General features: G+C 37.7%; 1 protein-coding gene across 1 annotated transcript; it reads left to right on the top strand.

The window, feature by feature from the left end:
- The first annotated feature begins 83 nt into the window (after window positions 1–83).
- GHRHR (growth hormone releasing hormone receptor) lies at window positions 84–23,297 on the top strand. Its single transcript, XM_074897933.1, is given in 13 exon segments — window positions 84–140; window positions 6,762–6,867; window positions 7,486–7,593; window positions 8,832–8,932; window positions 11,964–12,061; window positions 13,796–13,928; window positions 14,832–14,985; window positions 16,269–16,329; window positions 16,419–16,488; window positions 17,863–17,954; window positions 18,701–18,830; window positions 20,348–20,389; window positions 23,118–23,297. Coding segments are annotated over 13 exon segments (1,332 nt in total).
- Window positions 23,298–24,198: the final 901 nt, after the last annotated feature.

Here is a 24,198-nt window from a genome sequence, read left to right as displayed (position 1 = left end):
TGACAGGAGAAAGGGAAGTCAAAAAGCAGGTGAAAGAGGCTAGGAAAGGCTAAAGAAGTGAAGTCTGAATCTTGCTTTGGAACATGAACTCTAGTGTTTTACACCATAGTGCTCTGCACATCCTGAGTCTGACAGTGCTTGTAAGTAATTGAATGAAAAAAATCTTTTACTTCATTGTTTTTCAATAATTGTTAATTTTCTTCTTGGAGCAGATGGTCAGATACAGCTTTATATTTTTTATGAGTCTCTTTTCTCTTTATTTGCTTTGGATTCCAGTTAAACAAGGCAAGATGCTATGAAAAGTGTGAACAGTGGCAGAAGGGACACACGTTGTAGGATTTATACATCCATGCATTTCACTTCTTTCTTACCACACACTTACTAAAGAGAAAAAAATATAATTGGCAGAAGCCCCCTTTTTTATGCATGTAGGCTTTAAAAGACTGTGACAAAGAAGAAACTGGAGGAGAGGTGTTACATCAGAGCAGCTGAGTTTTGATAGAATTTTCTTAAATTTTAGATTACACAGTCTTATTAAGTTACAATTCCATCTGCCTTGTTGGTAGCATTAACCTTATTTAATATGTGAGCATCTGAAATGCTACAGGTAACAAGATGAACCAGCAAGAATGCTTATGTTAGAATTAGAAATATCCAAATGCATTAAAAAGTCCAGAGGTCTTGCTGATATTTTGCTTTGGACAATGATAAGTAAACTAGCACTCAGGATTACACAGATATCAAGAAAAGTCTGTGAAAAGTGAGGGAAGGATTTTTTTTTTTTGCTTTTGAGAGTGATTACATTTTCAGCATCTTCTTTTTGATCCTTCTGCTATATTCTTTCCTCTTCCCTGGGAATTTCATCTCTGAAGGAGCATTTCGTGAGGGGTGGCAGAACAGCTTGATTTTATGGCTCAAGAGAAATAAAACACTGTGAAATGACTGCAAAAACTTTTTATTGATGTGAAGCTATGGTTTCCTTGGTACCATCTGTGTGACAACTCTGCTTCCCTGTAGTGGGAGCAAATAGGTATGATTGCTCATAAGTAGAGTATCAGGAACTAGTACTAATTAGTTAAAATAGAGGATAGTTATAATAGAGGATAAGTAAACAACCCTTATTTGAGTAGAAAATAGTGGAAAAGCAACCGTCTGTTTTCATTGTTGGTGTAACTTGATAGTATGCTTTCCCTGGAAGTGTTGTACTCAACTTTTGGAGATGTTTTAAATGTTTAAGTGGTTGAGTCTCAGCTTCCATCAACTGAGATTCTTTGCTGTCATTGTTTGTGTGGTGCATACTGTAATGTGAAAAGAATGCAAATATTGATTCGTTCTGATGTATATGAAACAAAGCAGAGGAAAAGCATAAATCAAGCAGCAAATTTAACATGATGTTATGAAAACGTCGACAATAACTACAAAAAGAGAAGTTTACTTTCTTATGTGTGTATTTCATTTCCCTCTTTAGAGCCTCGTCTGGAAGAGGGTTTTCTTTTGTTGGTGGGTTTGGTTTTTTGTTTTTGTTTTGTTGTTGTTGTTGTTGTTGTTGTTTAGTTTTGGTTTTTTTTCTTACCAAATTAACAAGGATGGTCCCTGTAACAAGAGTAAAAATTTGCTTGATTTTCAGTGGTTATGCTAACCCACAGTTTTACTTAATACATTAACTGATGGATATGGCAACTGCAAATTCATACTCTATTTGGAACATATCAGTGTTTATTTAATCTGTAGTTTAGTTTTCCTCATCAGCAGGAAAATTTTTGTATAAAGTTATTCAGGAAGAGAACCTGAAATACTAGCTGTACTACTCTCAAAAAGATTTTTTAATAATTTTTACCCTTCCAAAAAGAATATTGGGGAAATACTTGTTTCTTTATCTTAACTCCAAATTGGGTGCAAATATGACCACAAGAAAAGCATTAATACTTTTTCTAATCTGTATTTATTTTATAAGTGATAATCTGACCGGCAGGGCAAGACCTTGCCAGTCAGAGTCCATCCCACCATCTCCAGTGAAAGACTGGGGGTCATATCAGCCTGTCAGAATCAGAAGCAAAATCAGGCCTGGTGAGGGACCCAGGTTCAGACATAGCCCAGATTAATCTGACAGGAACATGGGGACAAGGATGGGCTGAGGGCAGGCTGAGGCATCAGCAAGGCCCATGACTTGACAGGGCAGCACTGTGTTGGAACTTGCAACCATCATCCTGCAGCATTTTAAGGCAGACATTGAGCTGAAAAGTGGTCCTGGGCCCATAGGGAGAGTAAGGGGAGGCCCAAGGGCAGGCTGATCAGAGCCACTAATGCCCTCAGGACTCTGACAGCTGATCAGTTTGGAGTTAAGCCATTATTCATTTATTTTTCTCATGATAGTGGAAGCATCACAAAGGCGTAGCTGTCTTCCACATGTCAAAGTCCTTTAAAGGTATCTAGTGAGTTTGCTGTCCAATTTACTCTGCCTTAGTGAATTATTATGGATGTTCTGTGAGTGCAAAACTATTAGAAAATCTGGATCCACTAAGAGGCCCTGTGTTTCCCCATCAGTAACAACAAAGAGTAGTTATCATGGGATCAGTTAAAAGGCTGATCCAAAAATGGTACCTTCAGTTTGGCATAGACTTGGGAAGATGCTTTGTGAAATTGCCATCCATCTGTTCTTTTCTCCCTCGATTTTCTCTTCTTTCAAGTTCTGCTAACAGTTACAAAAATTCATCAGGCATCTCTCATTTTTTACCTGAAAGATACACGTGCAGATTCAGAAAGGTTTCACTCTGCATGATTAGGAACCTTCTCCCTAAACAAGCCGTATTGTGACACCAGTTCCCTTGAAAAATGAGAAACAAAAACTTGAAACTTCTCAGGTTTGGCAGTGACTTGAATATAGGTTTGCTGCACTCCATATGAACATTTTAATCAATAGACTCTTAAAAATGTAAGCAATTCAATCGTTGAGAGCACAGTTTTAAAAGGAGACAAGTATGTTCTGCTCAGCTTTGTGAAATAGTTGTAGCAAGGTCTATGGAACAGGCATGTCTACAGATCTCACCTGCTATTATGTTAAGTTGTTCTCAGGGAAGTGGTACTCTATATCTGTCCATCTTCATGGATATAAATGACCATGAAAAGTCCTAGAAACTCTGCTTCATGTTTCCTCTACTACTTACCAGAATTCAGAAAAAGAAACAAGCCGAGTTTGGATTCCTCTTTTGCCTCATCTACCCAGCTCAAGAGGATGCCTGTGGTGGAGGACCCACGTTGACCTACTATAATATTAAATATTTTGTTGAAGACCCTAAAGTAAGATAGCAGTTATCTTGGACTTTCCCTCTAGTCCATTGAGAGGTATCTCTCCTGAGAACAGCTCAACTCCCAGGCAATCTGAATGGTTCTTTAGCAGTGGTATGCAATGAAAAGACGAGAGGCAATGGGTACAACTTGAAATACAGAAAATTACATTTAAACACAAGAAACCACTTTTTACTGTGAGGGTAGCCCAACACTGTAAGAAGCTGCCCAGAGAGCTTTTCCCCATCCTTGTTGATATCCAAAACCCAACTGAATGCAGCCCTGAGCAACCTGCTCTACTTGACCTTGTGTTGAGCAAGGAAGTTGCATTAGATGATCCAAAGATATTCCTGCTAGACTCAACCATTCTGTGATTCTGTGATCTGTGAGCTACAGAGGGAGTTTCTGTAGGGAGGATACTAAAACAAGTGAATTACCAAAGTAGCAAACTAAAATATTTTATGGACCTTCATTTCTTTAAGGATCCTACAAACCAAACACTTATTATCAGCAAGCAAAAGACCTTTGCTGTAATGATCAGTCCACAAGCCTGCATAATGTCAGTGGCTGTAGTAAGTGGTGTTCATGTAACCCGTGCTGAAGCTCAAATTTAGAAAGTCACCATGGATTTAACATTCAGGGGAATCCTAGTGAATTGAGTCGAAACCATAGCTCATTCCATCCAAGAGTAAATGTATAAAATAATTAAATTAATCTATGCACAAAGATGCTAACTTCTCTGTGTTATCCTCATTAAAGGAACCTAAGATGACTAGATCAGATACGGATGTCTCCATAGATGTAGTCACAAAAGGGAGCTGAATCATGTACACAGAAATATATTCTTGTCTTAAAGAATGGCTCATACTTTTATCCCATTATCTGATGTTTCCAGAAGTGAGAAGAAGGGAAGGAGATAGGAAATGAGATTAAACAAGTTTATAGATGTTTTCAGAGTAGTTTGGAACCTGATTCTACACCTTGTTTAGGAATGGTTTTCAAAGCTGTTTGGAAAATATAAAGGTCTGCTAGATGAAGTCAAATTCTCTAGGGGGATGAATATATCTAGAACACAGCCTAGGAGTGGAATCAATCTTTTTTGATTATTTTATCTGAGTTTCTGTCATAACAGATCTTGCTCTCAGTGTTTATCAAACAGTGGTTAGTGCTGACGAATATAAACTGTGAGAGCATCTCTTAAGGTCGGGTCTTCTTGAAGAATAAGGTAATAATTTAAATATCTGGCACTTGATCAACCTCACTTTTTTATTTCAGATGCATGCGGTGTTCTCATGAGTCTGGAGACTTAGAAAGAAAAAAGAAAATAAAGGTTTCCTGGACTGATGAATAAGGCAAACAAGCTTTGTTCTTGCCATGAACGTTTCAATGAGCAAAGAGAGTTTTCACAGGCAAAATCTAGTCATTTTTTTGCCAGGAGAAATAATTTAGGACTGTGCAAATGGGTACATTTCCTGCCTACTGAGGTTTTTCTGGGCACAGTCCACTCAACCAAGAGAATGTTGTAAAATAGTTTTTCAGTAAATGGGTTGACTGTTTTTTCTACTGACTAATAAAGCTACTTTCTACAACAGCTGTCATACATGATGGCTAGTGAGCTTTTCAGCATAGATGACTTTCATTGTCCATGGTGAGTATAAGGGGGAAGAATATATGTAGGCATGAGAAGAGATATCAAGTGAGAAAAGATGTTCAAGACAGATGCCAATTTTCTGTCATCCTGACTAGTATTTCATATCTTCGTGAAGTGAAAGTGAGGGGCTCCCTAGACTACCTGTTTTTACTGATTGAGGCTGACATCACTGAGGCATCCTACCCACCAGATCTTCACCTTCTGGGGCTAAGGCAATGTCTGGCTTCTGCTTCACCCATTCATAGTTACCTTCCTCTCACATACACCAAACTTCATCCAGCCTTGCATATGGGGCCATCCTTTACATTGCTGCCCTAAACTGATCCATGGCACTGCTGTCTGTCAGTTTGGCAGGAAAACCACATCCTTCTAAAAGTGCAATAAATAGGAAGCAGACTACCTTCTTGAAGGACACACATGTGGATACGTGCCATTTTCAACTGTCAAGGTCCAAACCCTAGAAGAGCAAAGGCTGTGCAATTAATCCAGTATTCTCCAGCAACCCAAGAGCCTCAAGTCATTAGCTGATACACAGTTCAAATGTTCTGCAGACCAACATGAGATATGGACATTAACATGGAAGGGAACACCAGTTTATTGGAATGGATATGATCTGTCCTCTGAATGAACTGAAAACCAGCTATTTATTTTTCAAATTCCCTGAATATTAATATTCCCTGGGTGGAACAAAACTGAGCCATATGCCAGCCACCTGTTCATCATGCAAGTCTCATCCTGAGTTTATTTTCTGTTGTGTGTGTCTGTGTCTTTATATGTATATTCACACATACAGAACACTCTTGCATTAGCGGCCAGGGTGTAGAGCTAAGATGAGAGTGTTTCTGATGACAGCTAGCCTTCTGGGACTGGGGACAATGGCTGTGGTTGGACAAGTCTCATATTGTCTTCTTCGTGAAAAATAGATGTGTGTGCTTCTGCACAGTGGGTACAGCCACAGCAGGTGTGTGTAACAGCCTGATGAAGATTTTGTCCTTTGGTGGCCAAGGAATTCTGGATTCTAATTCTTTTGTGGTGTCCATGTAAGTACAAGTCTAAATAAGGAATAAAATAAATAAAATGTTCCTGCCGTTAAAACAGTGGGTGCCAATTTTTTCTTTATACCAGCATACCAAACCAACAAATACTTTGGTGTAGTTTTTTTTCCCAGAGAAAGGATTTTTGCCTCCCACCCTGTGTAAAGAAAGGCAGATGGCAGAAAGGAGAGAACAGATTCATTCCTGTTGGAGTGAAGTGCTCATTCAAAAGACCATTTTGCAGTAATTACATGTGGCTTCAAGATGTTGTTTTTTCAGAGGTTGGCAGGGGCATGTCCATGCTGAGGAGTTGGTGGGTTCTGCAACAATTGTCTGCAGTGCTGGGCCCTTCACTGTTAAGAAAAGGAGCCTGTCCAAGTGCACTCTGTCTCCCTGGTCCCAGATTTAGCAGGGGCTAAAGTTAGGATACAAATGAGTCCTGCACTCAAACCCAGGCCTTAGCAAAGAGGTCATTCATTATGAACATAGCCAGAGAAAACTTACAAACTTTCAAGTACAGAGCTGTAGCTACCATTTTCCAAGCCTAATGATTTGTTCTGATGTAAAGTAGCACAGCTCAACTGCCTTTGACTGAGCTCAGCTGGGGTCATTTGTCAAAAGCATTGTAATTTGTGCAGGGACAATGGCACCCTTTGACCCCTAAACCCTAGGCTAGTGTTCTGTGTCCTTACCACAGCTCTGACAGTTGCAAAAGTGGATCTGGACTTAATGTCTCATGAAATCCTACCCAACCTCTTCTTGGTAATCAGATGAAACTCCTCTCCTTGTAGGTTACTGGGAATGTCCACCCAGAATGTGATTTTATGACAGAGCTGAAGAAAAAGGAGACTGAATGTCTAGAAGACCCAGAAGAGAGTGGAAATGCAACACCAGCAGGTATCCTTGTGTGAGGGATGAAAAAAGTGGGAGAGAAGCAACATCCTACCAGAGTCAGGACACAGCCATGCTGCCGATGTGCATGTTTGAGTGTTTTACTGATTGTCCCATATCCCTATTATCTTGTCAGTTCTTCTTATATCTACTTCTATTCCTTTCAATTCTTTCTTTCAATATTTTTTTTTCACATGCAAATATGAACAGTCAATCGATCTGAGTGAATCCTTGTGTCCTTGTCCTATTCTTTCCACAACTGGATGCTATCATGGCATCATGCTTGCTGTGTGAGAGTGTGTTCCTCTTTAAAAATAGGGTAACCCCTCAACAAATACTGTAATCTGGTCTTAATTCCAGCATCACTCTCCCTCCTGTTTCCACAGTACATTTTCATTTACTTATTATGTCTGAAAACCCACCCCAGTCTAACACAGGGGTCTAACTAAAGCAGATTAAATAGTCCTCTGGAGGTGTTTATTTCTCACTGTAGAATAAAAAATGTGGCCAAACTATTTTTTATAAGATACATATGGGGTGGAGTGTTAAAGTTTAAAAAGGTTTGAGTTTTTACTTTCCTCAAATGTAAGTATACTTAATAATATATTTCACTTTCTGTTTGAGATTGCAAGAGAACTTGGGACAAAATACTGTGCTGGCCAGAGGCAGATGCTGGAGACACTCTTGCCTTACCATGCCCCCAAATCCTCTTTCACTTCATGAAGGAGCCAGGTGATGTACTGTCATGGTTGTACTCCTATTGTTGTGTTGCATGTCTGGCAAAAACATTTCTAAAAATGGGAGGTGAAGACGGAACATTGCAAGGTCCTGCTCTCTAGTTGGGTCAGAGCATTAATGCAAAGATTTCAGTAGAATCTGAAGGAGTTTAGCAGTTCTTCTCATATTTTAAGCATTATCCAGAACTGGAAATAATCCCATTGTCTGTGATGAGGGTCTGAGACAAAGAACACTGAAATCAATAGAGTGATTTCCATTGGTTTCCATAGGCTTTGGGATCAGCTTGTTGTGTGAGTTTTCTACAGAGCTCCTATGGGGGTTATCTAGATCAGAATTTAAGCATGGGTCTTTACGAGATTTATGCTCTGATTAGTATGGAATGAAATGAAAGGCAAAGGAATTAATAATGTGATTGTTATTTAAGACCAAGGCTGAAGATACAAATCAGAATTTGTATCTGCTAACAAAGTAGCATATGTGTTGGGTCAAAAGCAAGCCTGTGCAAATTAATGCCTTTGTGACTGCCTACTCTCTGGGTGAATATGGCTAGGAAAAAAGTGCAAGCCCATAAAGAGAAAGCCATCTTCCAGGAAAGACCTAGATTTGGCAATTCCACAGGAAAAAAAAAAAAAAAAATAATCCAAAACCTGCAAAGCCCAACCTTTGCTTCACCCAACACATGCTAGTTATAAATTAGGAATAAGGAAAATCCCTTTCATCTGTGCATATTCATTTCCTGCCCTGGGATTCTCTTATCCTTCATCTGACTCGTACAACTTTTAATGGAAACATGCTACCCTCATAGAATAAACTGCTTATTCCAGCCTATGATCTGTAAAGAAAGAGTAAACCCCAAGGAAGGAGGGACTGAGAAGGGATACATTAGAGGTGTGAGTGCTGAACGAGGCAGAAGTCTGATGGAGCAGTGCTTCCCAATCTTCTTCAGTGGACTTCCTTGTTCCTCATGTGATTACCTACTTACTCCTTTCTGCTTCTAACTGCCACTTCAGTTCTCTCACTTCTTCCATCATTTGTCTCCAGATAAAGCAAAAAATTTTGTATCTGACTACTTGTATGTACACACACAGTATGTTTTATTAACTCTGTGAGATGCTAATGGAGATAATCCTCTCCTCTTGGTATATCTTTTTTATCAGAAAGAGGTCTTCTCCTGGTTTTTGTTTTCTGTGTGTTTGGCTCTTCATTAGAAAAAGTAAGTGCTTCTGTTTCAGCTGGGATAGTGAGAAGAAACTGCACAAAGAAAGGCTGGTCTGTCCCATTCCCTCCTTACCATATTGCCTGTCCAGTAGAAGATGAGGTTCCACTTGAAGAAGTAAGTTTAATTAAATAAATATATGTGAGTGGTTTGCTGACATTATAGGATTACTTTCTATTCCTGAAAACCTCTGAGAAGGGAAACCCAGCTGAAGCTGAAATTTCTTGCCAAATATGGAATGCAATTCACATTTTACTCTCGTCACTTAGTTTTGAGAATTACTAAGGATATTTTATTATTAAGGTGTAAGAGTGTAATAAAAATAAAGCCAACTGCAAATTCCATAGTCATGCAGTTCTGTTGAACTTGCTCACAGACATAACAGCTAGAGATATACTGCAAGAAGTTCATAAAATATGAATTAAGGCATTTCGATAATAACAGTCAGCAAGATGATTTTGTGGCATCACAGCATCAGTACAGCAAACATGCTCTTATAACACCTATTCCACACTCAGCAATATCTAAGAACAAGAAAGTTTTCTAGTTTCTCATCTTCCCAGCATAAAATACCTAATTCATCAAGGGGGAAAAAAAAAAAAAAAAAGTTACAAAATCTCTGTAACGTTGATCAGAATTTCACATATTTCTTCAGCTAGACTTGCACAGTTGGTGCTATTTAGAGGTTATATGTACAGGGAAAACATAGTGTTTGATCTATAACTATTAAGGATACAAACTTATTCTATAGATGTGCTTAGTTTCCTGTAAACCCTCTTCCAGAGAAAAGAAGCAAGCCAAAATACTACATCATATTTTAATGGAAAATATCACAATCCTGAAAATTATTATGGTTACATAAAGCCTCTTTTGTGATCAAGTTTTGCTGTCTTATTATCTACTGTGGAGAAAATGAGGACTAATTCAGTGGAAAGAATATGAAGAAATCTCCACTAAGTTAAAACTGAGAGAAAGAAGGTAGAAATCACTTTAAGTGATTTAAAAAAAATTTATCTAGTCTAATTGTAGATCTCTGCCCTTCCCCTGTTCAGGCTAAACACTGGACTTTTTTGTTTATTTGTATAAGTCTGGTGAATACTGTCATTTTTTGTCCACTGTAGCAAGAATGAAAATAACATTTGTACTGTAGTGATGAAGCCCATTCAGCTTGCTGTAAAGAATTTATTTTACAGCATCATGGGGAGATTTCTCTTGTCTTCCCATTACTGTTTATACTGACTACTATCATGCTGTTTAACTCAAACTTCCTTTCCAGCATCTAAGCTACAGTACTTGCTGCTCTGCATTAAATACTTACACTGAAATGTAACTCTTTTATTTCTTTCCCTCTTTTATTGATTCCTTACATTTCTGGTGAAAAAAACAATTGAGTCTATGGATTTTTTTAGTAGTGACCTACATTTTGCCTCAAGATAAACTCCTCAGTTGTAGGTTTCTCCACTTAAGATTTTGCTTATTTTCTGTTTTTCATCGCTGATTTGTAAGTGGAGGTTGTCAGCTAAGGTCATCCTAACACAGGTTTTTTTTGTTTCTTATGGAGGGGTGCCTTCCAGACTCACTGGCTTACTGGCTAGCTTTGTAGCTCTACGGGACTTCTCTGAGCTCTGGCTGGAACTGTTCATAGTCAGTTACATGGATAATTGTATACAATTCACAGTTCATCCACCAGACATAAAAGGCCACTATGCATGGTTTCCACATCATTTATCGGTCTCAAAAAATTATTGTACAAGTCTAAACTAACTACTACACAGTAGTGCTTCGGTCAGGATCAGGTGTGAGCTTGTCAAGGAAATCTCTTGGTTATCCCAACTTACAGCATTTACACTGAGGGATGCTCTCAGAAAGCATAATCTGGCTTCCTATGGATGAAACTAACTTGGAAGATAAATGTAGGGTGCACTTAGTGTGCTCTGACCAATAATAAAAGTTAGCCCACAGGGTTAGACTATGGCTAGTCAGAAATGCACACAACATGTTACTTGTTAAGGCAGGTGTAGTGATAGATCCTTTTTCTTGCTAACAGAAGGTGATAAGGTCTCATCTTACAAAGACTTGAATTGTCTTCTGGGGGTGCTTGTTTCCCTTCATTAACTAGAAAAGAATCAACATAAGAAACAGGATTGTGTTAAAAATTAAACAGTACAGTCCTGCAGCCATGCTCTCACACTGCTTGTTTTACTATAGACTCAGCTGCTCATACGTAGGCAGCTAATTTCTAAGCACCTAAAATAAATGAAATAACATCCTACCCAATGTCATGCTTATGATGCCTTAAGTTATATTTAAGGTTCAAAACAAGTGTCTGGCCTTCCCCACAGTGAACTGTAGCAATGTGCTGTATAGCTACGTAGGTTTTAGGATATAAAAACATTTAAATAAATACCCGAGAGACAGACCATGTTAGACTGAAGGGAAAGATTTGCAGCCTAGAGCTTGTTCATTCTATTTTCTGCTTCCATGTGTCTTAGTTGAAGTCAGTTTACCCTCACTCAAAGATCATGTCTGATAGAGATGTCATTTAAATTGAAATGGATTTTGATTGACTTTCTGATTGAGCAATAATTTATTTTGGCAGCAAGAAAAAAAAAAGGGGAAAAAATAACGGAAAAAACTCTACCTACAACAAAATAAAAATGGGAAGGAAGAATAAGTGGCAAATTTGTAAGTAAGAAAGCAGAGCAAAGGAAAGTGGAGAAACATAAGAAAAGGCTGACAGAATTCTGTATTCATCATGCAGCCAGCTGCTAGCAGGACTGTCCTGTTACTGCTGTGGAGAAAACACAGTGTAAAATGCAGTGCTTATAAAAATGCATAAGAGATTTTACGATGCCTTTGTGGAAAACTGGCTTGGCTTTTTATGGTTTTATGAATGAGCTTGAAACTGATCAGTACCTGTTTCTTTATCAGACTGGGCTGTATCCACATAGCTATGGAATGGGTTTTCACAAAAGAAACATGATGAGTGATTTCATATGATTTTTTTCTGTGGGATTAAAAGGGGAAAAAAAGACAGTCAGGGATGTGAACAGATTGGAAACACAAAACAAAGCAAAACTGGCAGAATACATAAACCAGCTGTCATTTGGCTGCAAGTTATGTGACAAATAATTCTTTTCTTTTATAGCAATCCTACTTTTCGACTATAAAGATAATCTACACTGTAGGATACAGTATATCAATCATCTCACTCATTATTGCCATGACAGTTCTTATTGCATTCAGGTATGTAAAGTTATCCTCTAACCTCAGTTCTTTCAACAGTTCTTAGTAGCCTAGACTGTTTAAGGCAATATTAAACATAATAAAGTAGTATCGGTAGAAATATAGAATAATAATAAAAAAAAAAAAAAAATTTTAAAAAAAAAAGGCCATATTGGTATAATAATATTAAGTTTAGGCTAGAAATTAAAAGTGATCAGACCGGGCATAAGAAGAATCAGAACTGGGAAATAAACCCAGTATCTCTATTGGCAAAACTCAGCAATTCATTTTGATCCTAAATAACCAGTAGATAAAATTGCTTGCTTTAAATGGAATGAAGGTAATTTTTTAGAAACTATATGTGTTTGCCTTTTATGGCTTCAGTGAATTTACAAGAAGAATATACACAAAGAACTTGATTCTGAATCAGTGTTCCTATGGCACTGTATATTACTACTGAAATATTTACAATTAAAGACATGTTTTGAAAGTTAGGTGCTGAATTTAGTTATATTTGATGAGATTTCTTTCTTACTAAACTATCCAGCTGTTAGGCATTTTCAGTTATAATTTAGAGTATCTAGAATAAAATGGACTGTCAATTTTCTCATGTAATATAGATTTGATGTTTAGTGCCATGCAGGATTTATTTTATTAATCTTTGTTTATTTCTTGCATTTCTTCAAGACAGAGTTTTATTGTTACGCTGTGAGAATGAGGTTTCTCTGGGGAAAGTTTCCTGACGTCTGTTGGTTCTTAACACATGTCTGGAAGTCAACAGATACGTTTATTGATATCCACTCCGACCTCAGGAAAACAAACCAGTCCAAATAAGGGGAAAGAAAGAAACAATGGAAATAAAGAGACTTAGCAATAGGGAGGAAAAAGTTCTATAACAATGGAGCTGTCATTTGAGTTCAGTAATAAAATTCTGCATGCTCTAAGTGAGCTTTAGGATTAGGTGACACTGAGATTACTGGATCTGGGTGGAATACAGCTTTTACTCTTTGCTTATTAGCTAAAATTTTCATCTCCAAAGGAAAAAATAAAGTTGCAGCTGTATAACTCCTCCAAAACCCTGTATTTAATAACAGTCACAAATTAATCTGAATTAACTGAGAATTTAAAGTAGATTTGAAAATTGATTTAAAGCTCTTATCTGCATTAATTTAATTCATAAGAGTAACTCTGGGAAATCAAGAAAGAATTCTTTAATTCTGGATAAAGCTGTCTACACAAGGGTTTAATGCAGTTTACCTGACCCACAGCATAAGATAAAGAAAATCTTGATAAGTAATCATTACTCTGTTCATTGCAAAAACTGTCTAGTTATTCCAGGATATCTCTGCACGTTTGTTCCTGGGAGCGGTTTAGCCATAGTCAGAACTATATCAGTAAAGATCATTCCTCAAATACAGGTTTCTCTTGGCCCAGAAATAATGGCAACCAATATCACACTTAGATATACTGAACACAAAATATTATAAAACAGAGATTCCTGAATTTTGGCAGACCAGAAACATGACCAAGGCACCACCTAACAATAAAGGAGATTAAGATGTAGACTGTAGGTGAATTGTTTTACATGAGGAAAGTTTCTATCTCTGCCTGAAGAGAGAGCTCAGTGGATTAAAGTGTTCTTTCTATACATGCCTGGAAGTACCTGAGATGAAACAAGGGTTTATTGCATATTTTAATTACTGTCAGCACAAGTCAGTTATTTACCTCAGAAGGACCTCTCTTCTTTCCTTCCAGGAGGCTTCGCTGTCCCAGAAATTATATCCATGTACAGCTCTTTTTTACATTTATCTTAAAAGCTATTGCCATTTTCATTAAGGATGCTGTCCTTTTCCAAGAGGAAGACATTGATCATTGCAACTTCTCTACAGTAAGCACATGAAAAGCAGGATACTGTGGCACTTGATGTTTTTGCATATAAACTATATATGGTTTCAAATTTCATGGCTCATTTTTACTACTTACTTTTTTTTCCTCCTAACCTGGTAATGAAAATTATGTAATTATTTTATTCAGTACGTTTTACCTCCATAAGTGTGTATCTCATGCCCTTCTACATTCTGAATGCATCAATTTGTGATCCTGTAGTACTCTAAATCAGATATGGACTTTGCCATAGAAAAAATAGTATCAGTACACTGTTAATGCTTCTATAATCTGAAGCCTAAAACTGAAGATCTTTGAGTACTCATAACACAACTTTTAAAAGATGTTTCTTCTGGAAATGTTGGATTTAATGTTCTGACTGGAAGTTCTGAATTGTAAACCGCAAGACACTCAAGGTACTAGGCAATCAACTTAGCTTTGATTCAGCTACAGATATTGGTAATATGACAATGGTTTTCAAACACAGGTTTATGGGATGATTCTTCTGCATTCCTCATGGCCACAGAAGAATTTTAAACTGAGCACAAGTAGGAAAGTGGATCCTTGAACATTTGTCCAAGGTCTATGGAGCATTTGACTCTACTTGTATAAAATACACTGAAGGCAAAATATTTGTAGAGAGAAAACACATGCTTGGAGATCAAGCTATATTTCTAACAGAGAGATATAAGAAAAACACAATGGAGATTCCAAGATATTTTGACGGTTAAAGTCTTGCTATTCAGAAAGCTATATTACTTTTGAAACTCTCCTTTTAAACATGTATGTAATTGTGAGATCTTGTTCCTGGTATATCTCAGCCAGAATTACAGGTGCCTACTACATCTGCCAATCAAACACATGTAGTCACAAGTAATGCCTAAACTACGACTTTCCTGTTCCCTAGACTGAATGCAAGATCTCAGTTGTTTTCTGTCACTACTTCATGATGACCAATTTCATGTGGCTGCTAGTAGAGGCTCTTTACCTAAACTGTTTACTGCTCTCATCCCTTTCTCATGGAAGAAGATATTTTTGGTGGCTTGTTCTCTTTGGCTGGGGTAAGTAAAAGTAAAGCTTTTACATAAAATTAATAAAAGGTAAGATTTTAAACAAGGCTTTATCCATCCCGTTAAAAATACTGGATGTGGAATCTAGTCTACCTAACTGAAGTGCCTAACTTGGGCATTGCTTTGATTTTATTTTTAATATGCATACTAGTGAGGAGCAATCAAGTGTTTTAAAAGTACAGCACTAAAGTCCCTACAAATAAGTGTAAAATTCAGTACATTTGGGAACCCACAGAGAGGGAGAATCAGTCCACTTAACCTTCTTCTCCTTATTGAAAACACAGACACCTTTAAGAAGTTATCAAAATCACCAAAGTTAGGTATACCTTGCTCCTGTTTATGCAGAATATAGTCACATAGTCTTCTTCTGAGACTGAGTCCACCTGGAGTCACAGCAGGCATTTTTATAGTCCTGATATTGCTATAGCCCATCTTTTGCATTGGGTGATTGTATGACTAAAGGAGCTCTATCCACTAAATGACAGTGCAGGCATGAGACAGTAATATACTCACTCCTTTTTGTTGTAGTCTTCAACAAATTTAATTGTTCAGACCTTTGAGGTGACTTAGAAATCAGAAATTAAGTGGCCACCCACATAAAGTTTCTTTGCAAAAGAAAAACCAGAGAACTCCTATAGTTGAATGCACTTGCCCAAGGGAAATTTTGGTCAGTTCAGGGAGGCGATCCATGCATAGTACCACTAAAGGTTAAGGTAGGCTGAACAACTGAGCAAACTGAATCACTTTTGGTGTTTTAGGGAGATTTTAAGTGCCTTTTTAGGAAGGTTAGTGTAGACTGTATCATATTCTGTGTTTGTAAAATGCTGATATTACTATTATTTTAAGTTTCGGTAAATGCTATTGCCTGATATTTTGTCATGCAAAAAGCATCCTTATTACATTAACCTAGGTTTAAATGTGTTATCTGCATGCAAATGCCAACTTCAGGTGAGATTGCACAGGTGAATTGTGTTCATGTTGGTAAGAAGTCGCAGGTTTAGGCCTTCGTAACAGAATTACATCATGCACAAAGTAGATTCTGTGCTCATCACGGTGATGCATCATCACCAAACAGTCAATGCCATAACTTGTTTCATTCCATCATGGGTATTAGGTGTTTAAAGCAATTCCTGTTACATAAACAACGGGCCATAAAGAGTAAATCCAGTTCCAAAAATGAGTGATCTGTATCATCATAGCAGAGTTTTAGTGGACACGATTTGGATTAATTGATAAAACTAGACAACCACAGATTTTGTTTAACTGTCTGACAGGTTTTCCAACACTTTTCACCCTTATATGGATATTAGCAAAATTCTACTTTGAAGACACGGCGTAAGTCATTGTTTCCTACTTTATTCTATATTAATTGATTGCAATGATTTCATACATGCCTTTTTCTGAATTTACTGTTATTTTCTCAGATGCTGGGATATTAATCAAGGTTCTCCTTACTGGTGGCTAATTAAAGGACCTATTATAATTTCTGTTGGGGTAGGTACTTATGAATATCCCAACATTTATTAGAAGAAAAAAGACTTTTAAAATCTGGTTATTGTTTGCTGAAATGTTGTTTGAAATAAGGAAAAGGAATGGTATGATTTCTACTGTAAACTTGCCCACATACAATGCAAACTAAAAAGAGTCAGAGAATTGCCACTCCCCTCAAAGCAAACTTTCTTCAAACAAATTAAATCTTTAATAGAATTGTCAGTTTGATTGAAATTAAATGAAGGTGAGTGGCTAAACCTTTCTTATAATATTTGAAAACAAAGCTTTAGCCTAAGAGTCCACAACCAACCATAAATTTTAATACAGACTTTCAAGGGCAGTAGGTTTCCATTCACAGGTGATAACAGCTCTTGAGCTTGACATTTACTGAATAAACTGATGGGCTTTAAATTATCATGTATGATTACTCCCTCATGTAATTAAACCCAAGTGACGTTTGAGAAAGCAGCTAATGGATGACCTTAAGGCCATCTATTAAAAACTTAATTTAATTGGAGGACAGAAGCATACAAATAAGGCATATTTATGCAAACAATGTGAATGAATAATCTCAAGTTGAATTCTGGTCATAGTTTGCCATGTTTCAGTAAAATATTACATTTCCTCTACCTCCATTACTTTTCCCCCTACTAGTGCTCATCTGACATCCACATCTGAAGTCAAGAGATTTAGGGGATTTTAGTGATTACTTTTCCAGTGGAAAGTACTTAAGGCATCCCTGATGGATAAAATGAGATTGGGTTTTCTGGTAAAATGTGGACATTCTTAAGCAAAATTAAACATTCAGTCTCACCTAAAGAAGAGCTGGTGTGTATGGACATAAAAAAGTGCATAGGGAGAAACTCTCTGATTGTGGAAAACTGAGTGGCTTCACAGACTTTGGTAAAGCTGTGCCAAATTGCAATTGTAGAAAATTTGATTTGCAAGTTAGGATTGGCCCTATTTAGCTTTGGAGCTAAGTTAATGTCCCTCACTTCTCTTCAGAGTCAACAAAGAGAAATATGGAATTTTGGTATGTGATTCATCTGACTTATAAGAGATGTCTGCCTTTGGAAGAGATGACTTGTCCCCAGCTCCATCCAGGGCTTTGTTGACTCTACTGGCTGACTCTCTATTGACTACAAAGGGGGAACAGGGTGACCAGCTCAGATGCAGGCATCTCATTGTAGATACCTATATTTAGTCAGAATTCTACTAATAATGTCTAAAGATATTAACCAGAACTTATGCAATAGCCATCTCAAGAGAGATTCAAAATGTTATGAGATACAAAAAAAAAAAAAAAAAAAAAAAGCATTGCAAAGTTTTACATAGAAAGTAACTTTTTTTTTTTTTCCCCCCAAATATTATGAATAGGTCAATTTTGTCCTATTTATCAACATCATCAGAATTTTGCTGAAAAAACTAGACCCTAGACAGATCAACTTCAATAACTCTTCTCAGTACAGGTAATATATGGAATAAAACAAAACAAAACAAAACAATTATTTTCATGATAAAAACTTACAGATTTTTTTCTGAACAGAGAAGCACTTGTCCAGTGCCACAGACAGGCTCAGTTTGGCTGGCATTAAATTTTAGAAATTCTCAACCTTATCCCATTCCCATGGAAACTAGTCAAAGGATGAGACTCACCTCACCTAATACTAGCCATCTAAACATGATGTACTCAGATCAGTTTAGATGTCTACCTTCCAGTTACAATCAGCGGGGAGACTAGGAAACCATTCATAGAATCTACATTAAATGTCTAATTTTGGGCAGGATAAATTACCCTCTACAGATGCCTTTTCCTGTATTTGGACTATAAAGGGAGCCTGCATCTTACTTTCTCTGTATTTTGTTACAAATTAATGTCAAATATTCAGTTACTTTGATGGGACAAAATATGTTCTGCTCCTTTGTGTTTTCTTGAACTGTAATCTCATTCAGGAAAATGGAATGCCAAAACACCATAAGAAAAGCCATGAACATGGTATTGCCAATAAGGCAATAAGCATCAGAAATCTATTTCCAGCTTGTTTCTCATTATGCTTTCTGCCCAGCCCTGTAGTCCCAAGAAATATGAACTTCACATGTAGATATTTAGATTGTCTTTGTAACTTCTGTTCATTACTGTGGCATGTGGCATATGGCATGCATTAGTCTTTACTCAGGGAAATAATATTACCTTACTTCTCATGTCCTGTGCTAGACGTCTCTCAAGGTCAACTCTGCTTCTAATTCCATTATTTGGAACCCATTATATTGTCTTCAACTTTCTTCCGGAATATACCAGCCTGGGGGTTCGGCTTTACTTAGAGCTCTGCATTGGATCTTTTCAGGTAAAATGACTGCAGAAGATTCAGTTCCTTCTGAGTAGATATTCTAATTTAATCTAGTGTGCACATGACAATGAGTATTGCACAAAAATTAATTGGATCCTGAAGCTAGTGTCTCCTCACAGAGTTCATGGTTCTCTGCTGAGTTACAACAGCTGAAGATGTGACCTACGTCCTACCTGGCTGTAGGCTAGACTGTATATTTGAAGATTTTGCAGATACAAGGCCAAGTCTTTCAGATGCATGTGTGAATTGGATGGTGGGTCACAGCCAAGCATGGAAGACCTACTTTGCTACCAGTGGTAATCCATATACCTTCCCTGACTTCACTGGCAAAATCAAGCTGATTTGGGCTGACAAATTATCCAGGGACAATCAAAGCTGTAGGTCCATCCCCCTTGCTAATTCATTGACAAAGAATAAATTGATAGGAAAACATACAGACATTGAATAGTATCTGGTGCACATATCAGCCCCATACTGCCCTGAGGAACACTACATGTGTTTCCCTCCTGGGTAAACAAAATGTTTGGTGTACTTTGGATGCCCCCAAGAGCTCTGAAGTGGCACACAGGGCATGGACATCTTGAGGAGCTTGGTGCTAACCAGAGCAGCTACTGGGGCTGCTCTGACATACCTCCCCAGGTGGCTTTGCTACCTGAGTTATGAGCAACAGACAGCTGCCCTCTGTTTTCCTCCCTTTCCCTGTATCGCACTTCAGTTTACAAGAAGGTTCTGTGGGTAATCCTAACAAACTTCACAAAGGAGCATATTTCCCTCTGAATGATTGCATGGCATCATTTGTCAGGGAGCATCACCAAAAATCCCACAGTTGTGCTGTTTTAGTCCTTATTGAAGATTTAACCCATTATGTCAATCCTGCCCAATAAACCCTGCACATCTTAATTCTGACCCTCTGTACTTGGAGATGGCCTTCATTGAGTTAATTAACAATGTAAGGAACAAGTTAACTGAATAAATGTTTGAGATCTGATCACATAGGTCCATTGATCTCCTAGGATTTTCCTGGGTTTATCTCAGTTCAGAATTTTAACAAAAGTATTCAATACGCCAGAATTTTATTCATCTGACATACTGCAAAGACACAGAAGTTCACTGGAAAGCTGTATGAGCTTCATACATGTATCTCCTTATGAAGTCTGTGTTCCTCTACTGATTTACACTGTGTGAAGAATTAGCTCACAGTGTGTTTGACTATCGAGTGGACCATACTTTTGCAAGTGTAACTTGGCAGAACTTCAATTGCCATAGCTGTTCTTGTGAATTCATGTCACGTTACTGACTTTGGTAAAATGCCACTAACTAGTTGATTATCTGCCTGATCAGCTTTATTGGAGATTCATAAAAAATTTTCCAATTTATAACAGTTCCTCAACCTATAGTGATACTCATTAATTCACATACACAGAACCATCAAGAAGTCGGATAGTGGAAGTGGGTTTTTCAAACTGTGTTAACACAGAACACTTTTTTTGTGTGTGTATGTGTGTGTTTTTCAGGGGTTTATTGTAGCAGTTCTTTACTGTTTCCTGAACCAAGAGGTAAGGAAACTGTATCCTTTACAATATTGCTTTCACTGGCAAATATACAGAGTTAATAATCAGTTTCATATAACAAAGCTTTTAGTTTCATAGGATTGTCTGTTAACATGGGAATCAATGAAGATGAATTTCATGGAAATGAAGCCATCTAGTGGAGAAATTAACTTTTACTCCTTTACTCTTCCATCAACCATTTTTTTATGTTTTCTGAACATTTTTGTACTGCAGAGGGCTTGAAAAACCCATGCTAGGTCCAGACATGAAAGTACAAGTTGCTGCAGTGATGCAAAGAGATTTCCATTTACTGAATGTCTACGATTAAATTAGAAAGAATTTAAATTTATGCTGATTGCTCGACACTGAAATGGTATTTTTTAGTATTTTTACTATACTCATGAAGCTTCACAATATTTTTTCATGTTGATAAATCCATTTTTCCTTTTAGAATATATAAATCAGTATTTTCAGTTGATGGGACAAGAATCATTCCATTTAGTTTAGTAACCAGGTCCATTTATGTAGTCTAGATGATGTGATAAGAATGCATCTTAAATTAATTATACCGGAAACATAAGAGTTTATCCTCCATCTTTCAGAGTGGGTTGAAACCCTGGAATTTCCACCTCTTTTCTGACTACAGGGTAGCTGAGATAGCTATTTTAGAGTATGACTTGTAAGTAAGGATGTCAGTGGGTCTTAACCTCAATGTTGTCTTACACAAAAATAGACATATTCTTTACAGAATCATCTAGGTTGGAAATGACCCTGGAGATCATCTAGTCCAACTGTTCACCTAGAACAGTTCCCACCTACAGCATATCCTTAAGCTCTAAATAGACCCTACTCTTGAACACCTCCAGGGATGGGGACTCCACCACCTCCCTGGGCAGCCCATTTCGACGCTTAACAACCCCTTCTGTAAAGAAATGTTTCCTAATATCCAGTCTAAACCTTCCCTGGCGCAACTTGAGGCCATTCCCTCTTGTCTTATCGCTTGTTACTTGGTCAAAGAGACTCATCCCCAGCTCTCTGCACACTTCTTTCAGGCAGCTGTAGAGGGCGATGAGGTCTCCCCTCAGCCTCCTCTTCTCCAGACTAAACACCCCCAGTTCCCTCAGCAGCTCCTCATAGGACATGTGTTCCAGACCCTGCACCAGCTTTGTAGCCCTTTTCTGGACATGTTCGAGTAACTCTATGTCCTTTTTGTAGTGAGGGGCCCAAAATAGAACACAGTAATCAAGGTGCGGCCTCACCAGCGCCAAGTACAGGGGCAAGATCACTTCCTTGTCCCTGCTGGCCACACTAATCCTGATACAAGCCAGGATGCCATTGGCCTTCTTGGCCACCTGAGCACACTGCTGGCTCATATTCAGCCGGCTGTCAATCAATACCCCCAGGAGTCTGATGGCTTCTACCAGCAGCTTCTAAAAAGGGAGACTCCTGATTCATGTATACCATCCCACAGGGCATACCCTACAGCATCAAAGGTGTGTTTAGGCCATGAGTCCTGTCCCTAATCATCACAGTCATTGAAAGATTCAAATGGCAAAGTACAGTTGTCTGTGCTAGAGATAGCTGACCCACTCTAGACTCCCTGGGCTGCATTGACTAAATCTCCACTTACCAAGTTTAAAGTGTAGGGCTGATTAAGCTTTCAAATGGTATTTAATTGTCTACATGTGCCACAGTCCACACTTTCTTAATTTTGCCAGAAATTTCTGAAATAGTGAAACAAATATCTTCGACTATATTTATGATTCTTAGCCTTTTGGTTGAGTTTATGACTACTCTAATGATGCTTGTGTTCAGTTAACACTTCTGTTCACTAGTTTATTAATCCTAATCTCTTCCAATGGTAGACTATATCTTCACATTCATCTTGACATCCCAGACATACAGACACTTCAATTTAGAAATTTCCTTCTTATTAAACTTCTGGGAATGCACTTTTCTAATAATAATCAGACGTGAAATCTGACTTTACTGGCTGGTCTGGACCCACTGTATGTTTCTGTGAACATGTCAATGCACGGTATACATAGTTATCAACAACAGAAAGCAAATCTCTTCTAATTGCTGATGGCTTTCCCCTCATAATTTTAAAAGCTAAGAAGTATTATTTCTCATACACAAATTAGTGAGTGTTAATTAAGAAGCTTGCTGCAGTTTATACTTTTCTAGAAGCAGATGGAAACAAGTCAACATCTCTTAGCAACTGAAGAAGAGCAAGCAATGTGGAGTGAACGTGTTTAATTGTGTAGACAGTATTGGTGAGACCATAACTGGAATAAATTTTCAAAAGGATACTTAACAAAAAATGGGAGAATATGTTAAAAAAAAGCTTCCATTTTTAACTTACCTTGAAACCAGATAAATTGAAAATGGAAGTGGGACTTTTTTTGTTTAACTGTGTGGCAGCTCTAATAATAATAAACTTTGATTGTTGGGCCCATAGTCATCAAGTAAGAACACAGAACTGGGTGGACTTATATAAAGAATGTCCTTACTTCTTGAAAGGAAGAGTGGGGTTCATTTACTCTTTTCAATATGGGAGGACAGCTCTAAGCTAGTCACACTGGGTTTTTTTATCAATGCAGTGGGGTGGGCATGCTGTGACAGGCCAGATGAAACATTCCTTGGAGGATCCTACTTTTCTCTGTCAGGTAGAAAGGGAGCCCAGGGGAACTAACTTGGGCTGAGGTGTCTAAATTTTACACTTTTCTAGCAGTTATTTCTGTCTTTCCTCTTTCCCCGGGCTACTCCCAAGCAATATTTGACCACAAAATAACATTCTCCTCTCCTTTTGAGGTGCAAACTGAAATTGGCCGGAGGTGGCACGGTAACAGATATGGACTCATGCGAATGTGGAGGAGGACAAGGTGGACTGTGCCTTCTAGTTCCGGAGTAAAAATAACCACATCTGTGTGCTAAAGATGGCTTCAGGATCTGCAATAATCACATATAAAAGCCTGATTAGGAAAAAACAACAACAACAAACAAACCAAAAAACCCAACAAATGTAATGGTTGCTGTTAATACTGAGCAAACTGGAGGAAGATCCATTTCTACGGCAGTTCTCATTGAACATCTGTTTCAGGACAAGCACTGCAGTGACAGATTAAAAACTGACTGGCCTTCTAAACACAGGAAAACCTTCTCATTGATGTACTGTGCATCACACAAAACACAAAAATCAACTTTTCTTGGTTTACTTCTTGTACACTTTCACTGATGAACTATATAGCATTATGTATCTAGGGAGTGGACACCAGTGTTACCTTTCAATGACACCATAGATGACCAACTCTGGAAACAATCCTCATGCAATGGGAGCTGAAGTCTGTCCAGCTTGTTCAAGCTTTGTGCCTTGTTTCCATTCAGCAGACATGCAAATAAGAAGCCAAAAGTCCCATTAAACTGCAACACAATGACTAAAAGTTCCTCTTATATTGTCTTTTTATACTGTCTCTTTAGAAGCAAAAAGATTCAAAGTTCACAATGAAACCCAATATGCTCTCATGTTCTGATGTTATTTCAGTAGCTACAGATTAGAAAATTTCTGATAGCCAAGTAGCAGAAAGCAGAGGTGTGGGCAAGGACAAGGCACCATAAGATAATCATTAAGGAATAACTGCTCTTTACAAGTAAATTAAAAAGAAAAGAAAACTTTTGCACAGAGAGAGAATGAGATCCATGGAAGATGGACTAAGATACTGCTAGGAATACTTCTTAAGTATTTTCTTATTTGTGACTGTTTTTACTCTCCAGTGTTTTAAAAAATTCAAGAGCTTGAAAATAAATTTGCATTC

Source organism: Athene noctua, chromosome 2, assembly GCF_965140245.1.
Source record: "Athene noctua chromosome 2, bAthNoc1.hap1.1, whole genome shotgun sequence".
NCBI classification, from domain to species: Eukaryota; Metazoa; Chordata; class Aves; order Strigiformes; family Strigidae; genus Athene; species Athene noctua.
The sequence above is the reverse complement of the archived record's forward strand: the minus strand, read 5'-3'. Positions and strand labels throughout refer to the sequence as shown.